The 17422-nt window shown below is 40.9% G+C and overlaps 1 protein-coding gene across 8 annotated transcripts in view; it reads right to left on the bottom strand.

Moving 5' to 3' along the window:
* The window catches only part of PLCH1 (phospholipase C eta 1), a 217384-nt gene that overhangs the window by 155367 nt on the left and 44595 nt on the right, over positions 1 to 17422 (bottom strand). Inside the window, exon 1 of one of the 8 annotated variants that reach the window (XM_027061567.2) lies at positions 604 to 10642. The exons of the other annotated variants lie outside the window; for them this stretch is intronic. Coding sequence (XP_026917368.2) covers positions 604 to 646 — 43 coding nt within the window. The 5' untranslated portion in view covers positions 647 to 10642. Of the gene's footprint in view, positions 1 to 603; positions 10643 to 17422 lie in introns of those variants that run through there. 8 annotated transcript variants of the gene reach the window in all.

Raw genomic sequence — 17422 nt, 5'->3', positions numbered from 1 at the left:
TTTCAAATGTTTCTCTCATGCTACAGGAGCTGACAGACTCTAAGAACATGATACATGGATTCTGCCTCCATTTTATCTATGCTGAGTACTTATACCATGTCATTTTATAAAGCTAATTATTTTCACTATCCATGACCATCTTTAATTGATACAAATTGGGAATGATTCTGTCCAGATTATTGTGAAAAGTTAAAATACAGCTTTAGTCATTTTCAAACTGAGTAAGACTTGGAATGTTAAAATTAAAACTCACTATTCCTAAGTGTCAGGCACATAAAATTTTTAAGCACATCTATATCCTTGACTTGTAACCTAAGAATACAAATGATTTTGTCACTGACCACTTTATTACAATGTACTCCCAATTCATCAGCATGCAAATTCTACTGTTACAAAAAGTACACATTGGCAAGAAAAAAACACTTCGCCTGATCAAAAATACTTTACCTTTTCATCTCATATCGAAATAGAATACCTCAAATATGTTGTCAAGAGTTCAAATAAATATTTAAACTTAATTAAACATAAGATAAAATAAGAAATATTTACCATCTTTTACTAGGACTATTACACTTACCTTAAAATTAGTAGTATGACTCTTACCTTTTTCTGGACTCAAGTTTTTATACACTTCAAGGTCTGCCATTAAATTTAATATTGTTATACATTATTGGCAAGAGCAGTAAAATTTCTCTCTAAAGGCAAAGCCTTTTTCTGATACACATCTCCAAAAAGAAAAAGAAAAAAAAAAAAGGCAAAGAAATCCTCAGCAGCCCCAGGAACTTGGCTCATTCTGCCCTTTATGGCATGAGGAGATCTTCACAATCCAGGCTTTACAGTGTGGAGAAAATAAATCCATGAGATATGATTATAGAACTTTGTCCCAAACTGAAAAGCACAGCCAGCTAAGAACACTGGAAGCATCTGCTCAGGGCTGCCGCTATTGTGGGAATGCAGGCGCTGTGGCTACTTTGGGTATGAGACATGCATGCTTAGTGCAGGGCTTAAAACCCTCCAGGCATTATGCACATTTAATGTCTGGGAAGTGTAGGTCTTTAACCATCAAAGAAACCCTCCTCACCTACAGAGGCCATTGAGAAACACTGATTACCATGGTAGTGACGCAGGCTGAATGCAGAAAATGAACATGCACACACACAGAGAAACACACAGAAGCACACACACAGACACGCACACTCTCGGAAGCAAACATCACTCCATTGGAGGCAAAAACAAGCCATTAAAAAATAAGCTATCTGTGGTCCTCTACACTGTACACTACTTTTGTGCCAGTCAGGGTGAGCACATATTATTGACCGCATTGAAGCTTTTCCTTGATTTTTGTCCTTATTCCACACACAAACGTAGCAATGATTATAGAAAAGACTGGAATGTTTCCAACTTAGATTGAACGAGGTGACAGTTTCAAAATACTTGGCAGTAAAGGCTACTTCTCAGGTAAAAATCACATGCCTGTGGGTAAGGGAAGTAGCAAGAATGGGTCTGAGAAAGCCAGTTTTTAGTGAATGAACAAGCATATTATTAAAGTATAATTTTCCCTAAAATATACATAAGAATTATTTGTATGTTTTAATCAACTTCTTCACAGAGATAGGTAGACAGACAGACAAAACAGGCAGGCAGGTCTTTCACAAAGCAATTTACTGTAGTCTTGCATTTAAAAGCTCTAACTAGGTCTCTCCATCCTGACCATTAACTCCCTTACTCCAGAATTCTCTACTATCAGGGCCCCTTGCCATTTTCTTCTCTCCAGCTTCAGCTGTGCCCCTGAGACTCCCATTACCACCCATTCTGTACATGCCAGCATCAACCCCTCTACTCCACTCCCATTAGGACCACATAGCCCAGATCACTAACCCATCCGTCTCCTCAGAGGCATCAAGCTCTACTCCATTCCTATTCACCTGTTTCCCAACTGAATTGCCCCTCACCCAATTTGCAAACCCCACTGTTTACTCTTAAACACTCTGAGAAATCTGAATGTCAAAGATGTATGTGCAAGTACATATAATTAGGAGATCCTTCTTGCAAGATTGCATCTGATATACACAGAGAGAGAGAGAGAGAGAGAGACATATACACCTACCCAAAATAGCAGTTAAGAGTCTATGAGCCTATCTGCCTGGGTTCAAATCCTGACTCTGCCACCAACCATCTGTGTGACCATGGGCAAGTTATTTAAATGGTCTGCTCCTCGATTTCTTTATTTGCACAATAGGCATAATAATAGTTCCCATTTCAAATGTTATTGCAGGAATGTAATACACATAAAGTGCTTAGAATCAATTATTTTATATTATGATGATTAGTATCATACTATGGTTATTAGTCTTGAAATCCTTTACATCAACACAGAAATGCAGTGGGGTTCATTGGTTAGTCTTAATGAACCAGTACTTTGAAAGTAGAGTGGTACCCCCAAATTTGAGGTATCTCAGAAATTCCCACTCCTGTTAAATTCAAACGTTTAATACTACCAGATAATCTTATACAAAAAGACAATAGTGTTCCCATAACACAAAATTTGTGCAAAGTGATGGGTTTCTAATTCCTGTGACTTATCAGAACCAAAGCCACCTGAAAAGCAAAAGGCATCTTTCGGTCAATCTCTCACTGCGTCCAGGAAAGAGATGGAGGCCAAAGTGCTCCCAAGGGAGGCTGGGAAAAATCTCCCTTCCCTTTCCCTTCCAAAGATTCCCCACCACAATCTTGTGATGCTAACACAAGGTAGGGTCAGGAGAGAGGAACGGGGCAAACTGCTCCCCCTCCTCATCCATAGGGAGTTTTCTCCCAATAGGTTCTTCATGCTTCTGGCCCTCTAGCCCTCAAAGCTCCCCAGGCTCCTCCCTAGAAAGGCTCAAACATGAAGCCCACCACCACAGCGATGGGCAGTGCCTCAGGTTTATCCTGAATGGGATGGTGAGCACTCAGCAGCTCCACAGAGCAGATGGGGGAGCTTTTAGAAAACATGCATGGCCCATGAGTATGCATTTGACCACCAAGGAAAACTCAAGGATTTTTTAGAGTTCAGAAATATCTACACCTTATTAAATATCCAATTCTTCAGCAGCAGCAAATAATTCTCTATGCAGCCCATTTGAAAGACTCCTTTGAAACACCTATTCTAGGGTTGGCAGAGACACTGGATGACTAACACATTGCCCCCTAGTCACTCCCCAGAGTTCTCCCAGCAGAAGGTCATGTATAAAGTCGAGGTCAACAGGCTTTAAGGGGTGGTGATGCTTCCTTTGACTGGGTCACCCAACAACCATACAGCTTTAGAATTTTTAACTTCTTACCTGAAATTCTCATTTGAAAAGACTGAGCATTTTCCAGATTAGTTCCAGCACAGTAGTTGGCATACAAAATAGGTACCTCATTAGATGTCTCCAATTTCTAATCATTAGACCTAATAGGAAATTCTCTTCCACCAATCAAGTGAAAAAGAAAAGCGTCTCCGAGTTCAGCTTCTCAATTTACAATGAGTGAACGACTTTAAGCCCCATCTGATGACATTTTCCTCACCTTTCACACCTGAGTTCTACTTCAGATTTCTTATAGAAACATCACAGAGTAACAGGCTACAGCATGGGCTTCAGAGTCAGATGGAGGAAAATCTGAGTCCCAGCTTTCATGACCTTGCGGAGTTACGGGTGGGGTGGCCAGGTAAAACAGAACACCTAGTTAAATTCAAATTTTGGATAAACAACAAAAATTTTTTTAGTATAAGTATGTCCCATGCAAAATTTCCTATATTTTTATTTGTTAAATCTGACAACCCAACTGAGGGGGCCTCTCTGAGACTAAAATATCCTCATGTGGAGCCTGTAGCACCCACCTCATAGGGTATTTCTGAAGGGTAAATGAGCTAGTATAGGCCAAGAGCCAACTCCCCGTACTTGGACAAGTAAGTATGCAATATCCAGAAGTTAAGTGAATGGCCACTCCAATCACTGGGTGGATATAACTTTATTTAAATAAGTCACATGCTAAAGAGGTTGTACACTATACTGTCTCCACACACACCTCAATCTCACCAGCCACATAATTCCAAATTGAGACCAACTCAGGGCAAAAGCATGGCATATCTCTCTGCCTCAAGACTCCCAAGTCCAATTAGAAAGCCTACTGACACCAAACATGGGAGCCACATCACTTCGTGAGGCCATTATTATAAAAGCTACCATTTACCAAACACCATAAACATTACCTTCTCTAATCTTCATGAAAATTCTGCAAGGAGATCTATTAGTATTCTTATTTTAAATTTAGGTAAGGAGACAGATTCAAGTTGGACAAGATGCCCAAGATCATACAGCTGTGCTAGAACCAGAATTCGAACCCAAGCTAACTCTAGGTCAGGCCCTGTCCACCGGCTCCATGTTTCAGGCCAGATGAAAACCATCTAAAGATTTCAGGCCTAAGTTCAGAATTCTTCACTCTCCCAATTAGAGAATGTTCCTCATTGTCAGAAGCTGTTAGGGCCTCTGGTTTAGGAACACAGAGATGCTTAGTAAGTAAAATCATCTGGAAAACCATCATTTCAAATTAGCCATGCAATTTTTTATGTTTTTTAAGTTTTATGTGCATTCAAAGTAGTACAAAAGCAAGTGGAACTCAGTGGTAACTTCACAGTGAAAGAGCCTCTGGGTGGTACCGAGCCACATCCTTGCACAGAACCTGTCCTTTACTCTCAAAGCACCTAGGTAACTTAGTGAAGGGTGGATTTCACAGGAACTTTCACACACTGCTGATAAACCGTAAATTAAGAGCATATATTTTGGGGCGCCTGGGTGGCTCAATCGGTTGGGCGTCTGACTTCGGCTCAGGTCATGATCTCGCGTTTCATGGGTTCGAGCCCCATGTCGGGCTCTGTGCTGACAGCTCAGAGACTCGAGCCTGCTTCGGATTCTGTGTCTCCCCCTCTCTCTGCCCCTCCCCTGCTTGTGCTCTCTGTCTCTCAAAAAATGAGGAAATGTTAAAAAAAAATTTTTTAAGAGTATAAATTTTAACAAACTTATTGCAAAGTCAGGGGGCAATATGCAACAAGAGTCATAGAAATGTTTATATTTATTTTAGTCAATAATCATTACTGCTAGAAAGCTATCATAAAGCTATGAGAAATATAAAAATCTATGTACAAGGATATTTCATTAGTATTAGTTATAAAAATAACTGTCAATCTAAATGCCTATCAGCAAGAGAACGATTACTAAAATATACATTCATATTTTAGAATTCTATCTAGCCATTAACAGTGTTCCAGACATTGCATTACCTGAAGAATGTCTGACATACTATATGAAAAAAGGAGGGGCACCTGGGTGGCTCAGTCGGTTAGGCATCCAATTCTTGATTTTGGCTCAGGTCATGGTCTCATGGTTCGGGAGTTCCAGCCCTATGTCAGGCTCCATGCTGTCAGTGCAGAGCACGCTTAAAATTCTCTCTCTCTCTCTCTCTCTCTCTCTCTCTCTCTCTCTCCCCCTCTGCCCCTCCCCTGCTCACACTCACACACACTCTCTCTCTCTCAAGATAAACAGAATTTTTAAAAAAGAAAAAAGATACAAACTAAATATACGATTTTTATTATGTAAAACGTGTATATAAACACAGAATGGAGGACTAGAAAAATATATGAAAAAGATTAACAATGATATCTCTAGGTATTTTTATTTTCTTCTGAAGTTTAACTATATTTTAATATTTTAGAACTAGCACTTACTTCTTTTGTTCAGGAAACAAAACATTTTTTAGAGTACAGCCAGTTTAGTAATACTCAACTAGGGAAGAAATAACCCCTTCCCACTGGTGTATTGAAACAATGAAGAAATGTCTTTGAGAATTACTGACATTTATGGAGCACTGACTACATTTCAGACACTGCTCCTAGCATTGCACATGCCTTATTTCATCCTTACAATGCCTGTACAAGTGAATTAAGTATAATCCTTTCTCTAGTTTCAGATGTGGAAACTGAGGCAGAGAGAAGTCAAGTCACTTCCCTGAGCTGGCCCAGCAAATGAGTCATAGACCTGAGATCTGAATCCCCCACAGCCTGTATTCAGGACCAATGCTCTTCACCACATAAGGCAGTACAGAGATCCTGCGATCTATTTTTTCATCTGAAAGCCTTGTACAGCAGCACATGGAACTATTAGAGCTTAATTCCTTTTATGAAATCTCACTGTGCGCTCAACTACACAGGGAGCCCCAAATCCTCAATATAATGTAGCAAAATCACCCATATAACTACACAAACAGATGAAACCCCAACAAGAATCCTACACATGCATACAAATTCAAAGAGCTAGATTTCAGGATACCCCCAAATGGATGCTCCAGGGAGATCCATGCTACCAGGATGAGCGAGCACATTTGCTTCAGTAAGTCAGGGGGATCCTCCACTGCGGCATTATTCTGCCCGAGCCTCCCCTCTTCACCCCAAGCTGGTTCAGGTCATTCTGGGAACACTGGGCACCAGTCCTTCAACAAAATCCCCTGACCACTCCAGACCATCTGTACTTACTAGCTCTCTTAGGCAATACCTGGCTCTCAAGTAGGGGCAGCGCCATCCAATTAGTGGGTCTATGCAAATCACAGACATCAAAGAAGAGCAGCTAACTGAAGGGTAGAGACCTTTGCCCCTGAGGGTCTATTAATCTATGGGATAGCACTGGAAATCTGCTCTTGGTTTATATTTACAATGGACTCAACTAAGGAAAGCTGCTGCAGTCGTTGCAGATTTGAAGTTACATGGATTAAAAAGAGTACGGCTCCTATATCCACTCAAACCAGCACAGCACACACCCATGACCTATTCATCACCAATGCATTTAAGGAGATCACTATTATACGAAGCTCAGAAACTCCCGTCAGGACTATCCCAGAAAACTGCTAGAGCTTTTGCACCAAGTGCCATGGAACAAAACGGAATGTTACCATGAGTTCATCTTCAAAGAAAAAGTTAAGGTGCTCCACAAAGGGGTATGTAATGTCCTTAAACGCTCAGTGGCGGTAATCATGATAACCTTGCCACTCCTGTGTGGTGCTTTCCATTCTATCCCTTACAAAGCCCTTTAAGGAACAGATGCCTCAGTGAACCTGACAACTATATGAAGTGGGAGAGGCACCAGGATCATCTTGCCTTACAGATGTGGAAGCTGAGCCTCAGAGACTCTTCATGACTTGCCCAAGATCACAAAAGTAACAGCAGGGTGGGAGGGAATACCTGAAACTGGACTTTCTAATCCAAACACAGCGTTCTTCCATATCATGTATACACCCTTAACATTACTGCCAGCAAGAAATAACTGCTAGACAATAGAGTATAACCAAGAACTGTAAACCCAGTGCACTACAAAAATGTCATCTGAGAGCCGAGGAAGATCTGGAGGAACATAGGTTTCTATCCAATGACTGTTAAACTATGCTAAGAATGGCAGAAACAAGGATTCTATTTAGGCAGCAGGCTTACCATGGCTGTTTATTCATCACTGGAGACAGAGAACTACGTATTCTAATGATATGGAACATGTCCTATAGATCACACATGCTTGTCAAATAAACCAGTTTGGATTTCTCCTTCATTAAATACCTGATGTGCATCAGTGGGCAGTAATTGCTACACATTTTTAAACGTCTGAATCCCAAAACAAACTAAGTATCACCCATATTTAATATTGCTATGTTCCACAGGACAGAGATGAGCCACCATTTGGCCCCACTGCCTCTTTGAAATGATGTTTCCTTGATGATTTATTGATCTCTCTCTCAAGACTCTTGGCGTTAAAATTAACATTCTCATTTTTTTGAAAGATGACTATTGATCATGTCACTTTAAATTTTATAGGTTAGCATAAAAATTTACAGGCACATCACTATCAGTTTCATGAAGATGTCAATATAATTCAAAATAAAATCCTTGGTAGGCTCAGAGCTTGATTTCAGTTTGAGCTACCCACAAATAACTGAGACCTCACGAGCAAGTTTTTGTACACAGGCCCTGTAAGAAACCCAGGAGCTTGCAGCCAGTGAACACTTAAGGCACTTGAAATGCTTTTGGTAGAGACATGGAAAATGTGAAAACTCAACTGACATTTGAGTTTCATGAATTCATATCTAGATATAAATAAAGGTACCTAGACTTTATAAAGTCAGCATCAATTGTTTAGATATCTACCATCAGTTCTGATCAGTGTTAATTATAACATCAAGAGAGGGGAATTAACCAGAGATAGGTAGGCACATGGGAATCTCTAATAGTTGTTGACAGTGACATATATTAAAACAAGTATCTTCTCTTGGGGCTGAAGCTTTAATTAAATTCTCAAAACTTAAGTAGTGACACATTCAAACTCCCCCACAGCACTCAGGAGACAGGTGTATCATTGAACAGAGAAGCCCCTTTACCTCCCCCCTTGGGAGGAGAGACTGGACAGATGGAGTGTAAGAGTCCAGAATTAACCCGAGGTACTTGTACTCTCCAGCACTCCAGCCAAAGCAGGACCATTTGCTTAAATAATAACCATGCTTGTGCCTATCTGATATTTTAGTAGAGGACATTTTACATGCCTTAATCTGACATCTCTGAGTTTAATAAAAAGTAAATGATATTATCTGCCCAGGCATTGCTTGGCTTACAGTCAAAGAGGGATTATAATATGTGCATTCAAATGGGAGGCACACGTGGTCATCATAATGCAAACCCCCTTATCCGTTAATACTGAACCCCAGAACACTACCTATACAGCTTGGTCCCATGAGGAGTGCAAACACAAAGATAACCATAGGAGAAAGGAGTGAGGGAAAGGGGAGAAGGAGATTCTAGATTATTAAATGACCTCCCTCTAAGCAAAGCTCTTCTGAGTACAGAGTGGAGAGCAACTCATATCCCTGAATGTAGTCAGTAGTCCCAACAGCTCAGGACAAACAGACAGCAGCCACATCTCTGGAAAGTGTCATAGGCCACCCAAAGCCAAGGCCTGGTTAAGTAGGGACAAAACTGCAAGGTTCATTCTGCACAGCCAGCTGACCCCAGCCCCAGCCTGCTTCAGAGCTGTTTTTGCCTCTGTGCAGCTGACCAGAGACGCTCTTGAGAACAGGAAGCAGGTTCCAGGGAGAACTGAATGGCCATAAGCACCCTAAAGGACAGGAAGAAGATGCCCTCCTCTGAAACTCTAATCCCATAGTGTCTGGGAAGGATATTTTAACAACAAAATATGACCTTCAGGGCAAGGATGACCTTAAAAGACCGAGGCAGAGAGACCCCGGCCCTCTTTCTGGAAGAAAACCAAGGAAAAGGATTGTACTGACTTCTCTGGTAACAATTTTCAATATGTCACAATGCAAACATTATCACAACAGTCTAAATTCCTAACCTGAATTACTCTACAGAATTGAAAAGTCGACCCCTTTGTTGCTTTCTTGATGAGACAGAATATGGTCATCCTCCACACCTTCAACAGTGCATTTCCCACGTATTCCTTTCCAGTCTCTCTTCCCTGGGTCAAGTAATGTCATTTCTTCAGCCTTTCTTTCTTCTTCTGTTATTTCCCCCAACAACAATCCTGGCTTATTGATCTTTTTTTTCTGCCTAATAGCCATCCTATGTAGGTGGGACATAGCCACAGGGAGGACTACAACATAAACTCCGAAAAAAGGAACAGTAAATTTCCTGTCTACAGATGCACTCCCGGGGCCTACAGTGCGTCAGGCCAGTTGTGGGCACCAAGGAGGTCTGAGAGCAGGGAGACCCACCTGAACACAGAAGCTCAGATTCCAGAAAGCTGTCCAACTGCCAGGAAGACTCTGGGAATAAAGCAGGACCTCAGACCCCAAAGGATGATGGAAGGAATCCAAAACTGGGGAGCATGAAGAAAACCAGTTACTGCGATAGGAGTATATGTTAAGGCTGAATGAGGGAACGACCACAGGAAGTCTTTTCTCTATAAATCTGAGAGAAGATGAAGATGGAAACTACTCATGGGCTGTTCCCTTGACACAAAAATTATTATCAACTTATTAAAGTTTCCCAAATGGCCTTCTAGTAAACACACTAGCCCAGAGATCTAGGATGAGAGAGAGAAACAGCCTATGGTACCAAAAGAAGGTAGAGATCCTCAGGAGAAAAGGAGAAAGGGAGTTCCAAACCGAAAGAAATTAAGCACAGTGGGGCGAGAGTTAGGGGCACAGAGTAGTTGAAAACTATGTGACAGCTATCAGATATGGAATCAAAACGACACAAGTTCAAATCTTGTTCCCACCAGCTAGCTCAGCAACCTGAGCCAAATTATTTTAAATTCCCCTAAGCCTCAGTTTCCGTATCTACAACAGTACCTACGGTATCAGATTCAGAAGTTCCTAGCCCAGTATAAAAGTCCTCTAAGCAGGACCAGCTACATAATCTCTGGGTACAGTACAAACTGAAAACATGGGCCTTTGTTCAAAAATAAAGAATTTTAACAGGGCACCTGGGTGGCTCAGTTGGTTAAGCCACCGACTCTTGGTTTCAGCTCAGGTCATGATCTTCACAGTTCGTGAGTTCAAGTCCCGTGTCAGGCTATGCGCCAGCAGTATAGATCCTGCTTGGGATCTTCTCTCTCTCTCTCTCTGCCCCTCCCCTGCTCGTGCGCTCTCTCTCTCAAAATAAATAAATAAACTTATTTTTTTTTAACGTTTATTTATTTTTGAAACAGAGAGAGACAGAGCATGAACGGGGGAGGGGCAGAGAGAGAGAGGGAGACACAGAATCGGAAGCAGGCTCCAGGCTCCGAGCCATCAGCCCAGAGCCGGACGCAGGGCTCGAACTTACGGACCACGAGATCGTGACCTGAGTTGAAGTCGGATGCTTAACCAACTGAGCCACCCAGGCGCCCCAATAAACTTAATTTAAAAAAAAATAAAGAATTTCAAGATGGCAATGGTAAAGCATTAAAGCAAGTACCCGTCACACACACCTCGGGCCAGCCCAACCCTAAGAACTTAGTTGTTGTTGTTGTTGTTGTTGTTTTAAGACTTTTTGTTAAATGTTTTATTTATTTTTGTGAGTGCACAAGCAGGGGAGGGGCAGAGAGAGAGTGACAGACATAAGATCCAAAGTGGGCTCTGCACTGACAGCAGCAAGCTGTATATGGAGCTTGAACTCACAAACCGCGACATCATGACCCGAGCCGAAGTCTGTGTCACTCAACGAACTGAGCCACTCAGGTGCCCCATTTAGTAGTTTTTATAATGCCATAGCATTTTCTCTATGTTTGTTAGTGTCCGTCCCCAGGTCTGTTTCCCTATAGAGATCAGATTTAAAAAAAAAAAAAAAAAAAAAAAAAAAAAAAAAAAAACCTTTCAAAAATAAAGGACCTAAAAAAACATTTAAAGTTAGGGCCTTACCAATTTTAAATTAACTTAAATTGATAATCGTGCCATGATTATAAAAGGTAATATCCCCATTCTTAGGACATATATACTGAGGTATTTAGAGGCAGACCATGAGGTGTGGAACTTATTTTCAAATTATTCATAAAAAATAATTTGTGTGTGTGTGTATGTGTATAGAGAGTGAGTGTACAAGTTTGTAATGATAAAGCAAATGGTGTTAAAGTTAACAGTAAGTAGGGCACCTGGGTGGCTCAGTCGGTTAAGAGTCCAACTTCAGCTCAGGTCATGATCTCACGGTTTGTGAGTTCATGCCCTGTGTCAGGCTCTGTGCTGACAGCTCAGAGCCTGGAGCCTGCTTCAGATTCTGTGTCTCCCTCTTTCTCTGGCCCTTGCCCACTCATACTCTGTCTCTGTCTCTCTCTCTCAAAAATAAATATTTTTTTAAAAATTAAAAAGCAAGTTATCAGTAAGTAAATCTGGGTAAACACAAATGAAGTTTCTTTGTTGTATTCTTATTCTTGCAACCTCAATTCTTGAGGAGCCAATTACTTCCAAAGAAAAAGCTTCCATAACATAAAGTTCCCACGTGAGCTTGGGGGGCGTGGAGACGGAGGAAGAGAGCAACAGCAAAGGAGAGGCAAGGCTGTAAGCTCTATACAGACAGGGGCCATTTCAACTTTGTTAACTGCAGAATTCCAGCATAGAACTTAGGTCAACAAACATTTAAGGCAGGAAGCAGAAAGGAAGCAACATCCTGTGCTCAAACTAGCTTGGGGAATAAGGACCCGGGGCAAGGACAGATGGTTGATAGTTATACCGGCACTTGGGAACCAGCAAGCTGCCTCCATTTAGCATGAGACCAAGAATCGTGTGAATATGGGCGAACAGTAGCACATGGTATGTACCACCCCCTGCACCACACTGAACAGGGCCTCAGTTCTTATCACTTGCTAATAGTTCAGGCAAACTCATCTTAGGCCCACCATTTGACCTTCCCAGGCTTCAGGATCCTCACTGACAGAATGTGGGAGATTACGAGTGCATTCACTTACGGGGCATCTCCCATATGCCAGGCCCTAAAGTCACATTCCCTGTTCTCTACAGCTTTCATTCTAGAAGGATCTCACAAACTGGATGCAGATTTTCTCGAGATCCTTGTGGTCTTTTCCAGCCCTGAAAATTCCACACAAAAACTATGGGGCTTTTTACTTAAAAAATAGCACCAATATTATGGTATAACCACTCTCTGAAGTAGTCATAGAAAATGGAAAAAAAAAATAGGGGCGCCTGGGTGGCTTAGTCAGTTAAGCATCTGACTTTAGTTCAGGTCATGATCTCAGTTTGTGGGTGCGAGCCCCATGTCGGGCTCTGTGCTGACAGCTTAGAGCCTAGAGCCTGCTTCAGATTCTGTCTCCCTCTCTGCCCCTCCCCCACTCATGCCCTGTCTCTCAAAAATGAATAAACATTAAAAAAAAAAAAAAGAAAGAAAATGCATACTCTCCTAAAGGTGAAAATATATTCAAGTGGCCTATGTTTAACTTTTTTAAATTTATTTTTATTTTAGAAAGAGAGAGAGTCAGAGGAAAAAGAGAGAGAGAGAGAGAGAGAGACAGAGAATCCTAAGCAGGCTCAGAGCACAGCCTGACGTGGGGTTTGATCCCAAGACCCTGGGATCATGACCTGAGCCGAAATCAAGAGTTGGATGCTCAACCAACTGAGCCACCCAGGAACCCCTATGGTTAACTTTTTTTTTTTTTAATCTACATACACATGGGCAGTGAAATGCTTGAGAACATACACAATTAAGCCTTCTACCAATAATCAAGTTGATTTTTAGCTACCAAAATTCTTGTTCCTTAACAAGGTATACAAATAGTAAGAATTTCAAAAATTTAATAAAGCTCTGTGGCTAGAAAAAAAACATTATAAAAGATAGAAATACTTTTTAAAGCAATAAATTTAGCAATGAGAAAAATAACTGTAAAGTGTAGAATAATAATTAGTATTAAAATTAAAACATCCGAAGTGTTTTAATTTTCTGCTTCATTAGTCCTCCTCATTCACAGTCAACTGGCATAAAAATGGTTACAAAGGCTAATTTTGTTAAAGACCTTGGAGAAAAGAGGAAAGAATTGCTCCTTCATGAATACTAAAGATGATAAAATAGGAAACCAATAACATTTTATCACTTTATAGAAATTAATCTAATTTAAAAATAATTTAGTACTATGCTTTATGCAGAACTTGTTATGTATCCAAGAAAAAAATTTATAATATTAGTATCATGGTACCTACAGTTGCCAGATATTAAACATCTGCACTGATTTATATAATTTAGGACAAATGGTAAGGGACAAGAGATCAAAAATATAATTAAAGATTCAAAATAAGAGGCATATGAAAATAGTATTTCCCAGATGGATTCTCAGGAGCTAAAGTGGGAGCACAGATCTATGAAAGTTGGTCTCAAACACAGGCTGCAAGTTGAGATGCCAAGTATTTGTCCTTCAAAAACCATCCTCATGGACGCTGACGTAATTCACAAAGATCTGGACACTATTATTTTTTGGTAGATGCAAAGAGGGACCACTTTAACAAGTTAACTTCTACAACTAAAGGCCATTCTTCTACAGTTTTACAGAGCGGCAGCTTTAAAAGCTTTATCCTTAGAAATGAAAAATGTTCTAAATGTCCTTTGGATTCATGGAGTCAACACTTTACCAGATAGTAAATTACCAGATAGTGAAATCATTACTTGATCCAAATGCTACATGGATTATATTACTCTATTTGTAAAGTTCAGCACCTGGCTCCCCACAGAGAGTTAATAATCATTTATTAGCTACGAAGACAGATACAAAAGTCACTTGGATGACACCGGGTGGGGAGAGCCCTGTCTCATGGAACCCTGCTGCCCTCAATGAAGGGCCAAACAGGGCCAATGCCCAGAACTTTCTGCCCTGTTGTTGCATCTCTGCAATGAATATCTTCTTAGTCACCTGGCTAATACACAGAGGCTTTGAAATGCTTTCAGGTAAAATTCCTTTTATGTCACAATATTCCAATGCTGTAAAGAGCTAACCATTTCCCATAACCAGAAAGTGAAGAGATTTACAAGAGGTATCCTGCAGAAAATCCATATAGCATTTCATAATACTTAGCTCAGATCATAAAGACCAGTTGAACTGCATTAGCAGAAGGTTGGCATTTAGAATTAACTCTGCCAATAGCTGGTTGGTATGAATATGAACCAGTCACCTTCTTATCTATTAAAAAAAGAGCGGTTTTAGTGAGAGGTTTATAACAGATTACTTTGAAATATGATAAAAACTAAGGACTGTGTTCCTAGAAGGATGCACAAATGTATACATATATACATAGCGTGTTTTGAATAATGTTCAATGATTTCACTAATGTCCTGAATCCCAGTCACAGGTTCAGTTTGGAATCCTTCAATCAGATGGCTTCCCAAGTCCTTGCTAGTTCTGATATGCCAGGCATCATTGCAGACCAGGGTATTGGTTATATCCTCAGCTATACCTTCCTAGGTTTAGACATAGGAGGTTCATATTTTTAAGTCCATTCTACAAAGAAAATTACCTGGGCATTTATAGCTTCATGTCTCCCACTTGAAAATCTGAGCACTGTGGGGGAACCTGGGTGGCTTAGTCAGTTAAGCATCTGACTCTTGGTTTCAGCTCAGGTCATGGTCTCATGGTTTGTGAGTTCGATTCCTGCATCGGGCTCTGTGCTGACAGTGTAGAGCCTGCTTGGGATTCTGTCTCCAACTCTCTCTGCCCACCCCCCCTGCTCTCTCTCCCTCTCTCAAAACAAATAAGCTTTTAAAATTTTTTTTAAAAAGAAAATCTGAGCATTGGGATAGCATTTGGGGTCTCTGTCTTTAACTATATCCCTTACAGACAAGTTTCCACCATCCAAATGTATCATTTGGTGGGAAACAGTTCTTCTCTTCCCCCTAACTCCCTTCCTCTCCCAATTCTTCCTTGGAGGTAGGAATATGCTCAAGGGCTCACACCTAAGCCCAGTGGATCTCAGAGAAGTGTTTACACTTTACAGTGTATACAAATCACCTGGGTATCATGTTAAAATGCAGATTCCAAATCAGTAGGTATCAGGTGCAACTCAGAGTCTGCATTTCTAACATGTTCCCAAGGACCACTACAGCTGATACCAGTTCTCAGCCCCCGTGCACTGGTTCCCTAAGTGTTCTTCTCAGCTTAAAGGCAACTCACATTGGTGTCTCTGTGGAGTTCTTCAGTAGCCCCTAAAAGATCTAGAAGCCTTTTTAAAACACGCAAACCCACACCCTCAATTGCTTTAAAAGAAAAAAGTTTGTGTAACACATCATTGTATCAAAGTAGAGAAACCCCAGGATTTAAGAGTCTGACAAACCTGGGTTTGAACACCATAATCTAACAATGTGGTCTGATAGCAAATTGTTTACTTCTCTGAGTCTCATCTGTAAAACTGTCTTGTTGAAAGACTCAAGAGAGAGAATGCTGGTAGAGCAACCACCATCACCAATTTGATTCAGGATTAACTCAAATTCCCTGATGGTGCCCCAAGATTATTCAAATGTAGAATCCATGGATTCCTCCTGACTAGGTCTAAATTTAGTTATCTTAACACTAGCCCCAAATTGCTGTGTCCGCCATACAACCCCATGTGCAAAGAAGGAGGTATCAGGCCAGCACACAAGTGATCCAAGATTTCTCATTCACACTCTGAAACTTCTAGGAATAACACAGGGGTCCTCAGCATTAGTTTTCTCACACGAAGAGAGATTAGGGGTGAAACAGATGTCTACAAGGGCTGACAAAGTTTGCCATCTACAAAAAAATGTATGTGTTTCTCTAAGTCTCTAGGTACCCCCTTTACCAAGGTAGATAGGCAAACAATTCTAATGATATGCAGGATTATATCTGATGTATTCCAAATGATGGCACTGTTGCCTCTAATTCCTGTGTTTCATTTTTATTTCTCTATCAATTCTTAAATTATCCTGCTGTGAACTGGGTAGTAATCATTATGGATTAATCACAACAAAATACTATTTATATGTTCTTTGTTACCTATTCTTCTTAGGAACCTTCCCAAAGTATTTCTGTTCATCATCAGGAGGCCATGGATAACATTGTGAGATCAGTTAATGCTCAAAGGTTCATTTTTGTATCATGTAACAGATATATTGGCTATAAAGACAAATCACGGGACACTAAGAAAACATATTAAAAAAGAGTAAGAAGTAAGGGTACCTGGGTGGTTCAGTTGGTTAAGTGTCCAACTTTAGCTCAGGTCATGACCTCATGGTTTGTCAGTTCAAACCCCGCACTGGGCTCCGTGCTAACAGCAAAAACCCCACTTCGGATCCTCTGCCGTCTTCTCTCTGCCCCTTCCCCACTCATGCTCACGCTCTCGCTCTCTCTCTCTCTCCCCTCTCTCTCCCCCCCCTTTCTCTCTCCCCCCTTTCTCTCTCCCCCCTCTTTCTCCCCCCTCTCTCTCTCCCCTCTCTCTCAAAAATAAACGTAAAAAAATATGAAGTCTGTTAGGAAAGAAAATATGAAGGTGAGCATATCACTTGCCCCCCCACACACACACACACACAACGCCTCTGCATAAAAATCAAGATTTTCAAGCATTCCTTTTGCCCGGAATAAAGAAAAATTACATACTGAATCATATCAGTAAACTAATACCTGATTTAGCTTACTATCATTACCAATCAATGTTTCAGTCAATCAACAACTTTAGTCCTCGGGGTACCTGGGTGGCTCAATACGTTAAGCATTCAACTCCTGGTTTTGGTTCAGGTCATGATTTCAGGGTTCATGGGTTCAAGCCCCACATCAGGCTCTGGGCTGACAGTGTGGAACCTGCTTGGGATTCTCTCTTTCTCCCTTTATGTGGGAAATAGGTTCTACTTACATAAATGGGTAAGAAGAAAATCTTAGGGCAGAAAGACACCACCACAGGATGAATGCAGTCGAGGTTAGCTAGCGAGATATTG

Source organism: Acinonyx jubatus, chromosome C2 (assembly GCF_027475565.1).
Source record: "Acinonyx jubatus isolate Ajub_Pintada_27869175 chromosome C2, VMU_Ajub_asm_v1.0, whole genome shotgun sequence".
Classification (NCBI taxonomy): Eukaryota; Metazoa; Chordata; class Mammalia; order Carnivora; family Felidae; genus Acinonyx; species Acinonyx jubatus.
Note: the sequence above shows the minus strand (reverse complement) of the source record. Positions and strands in the feature narration are given on the sequence as shown.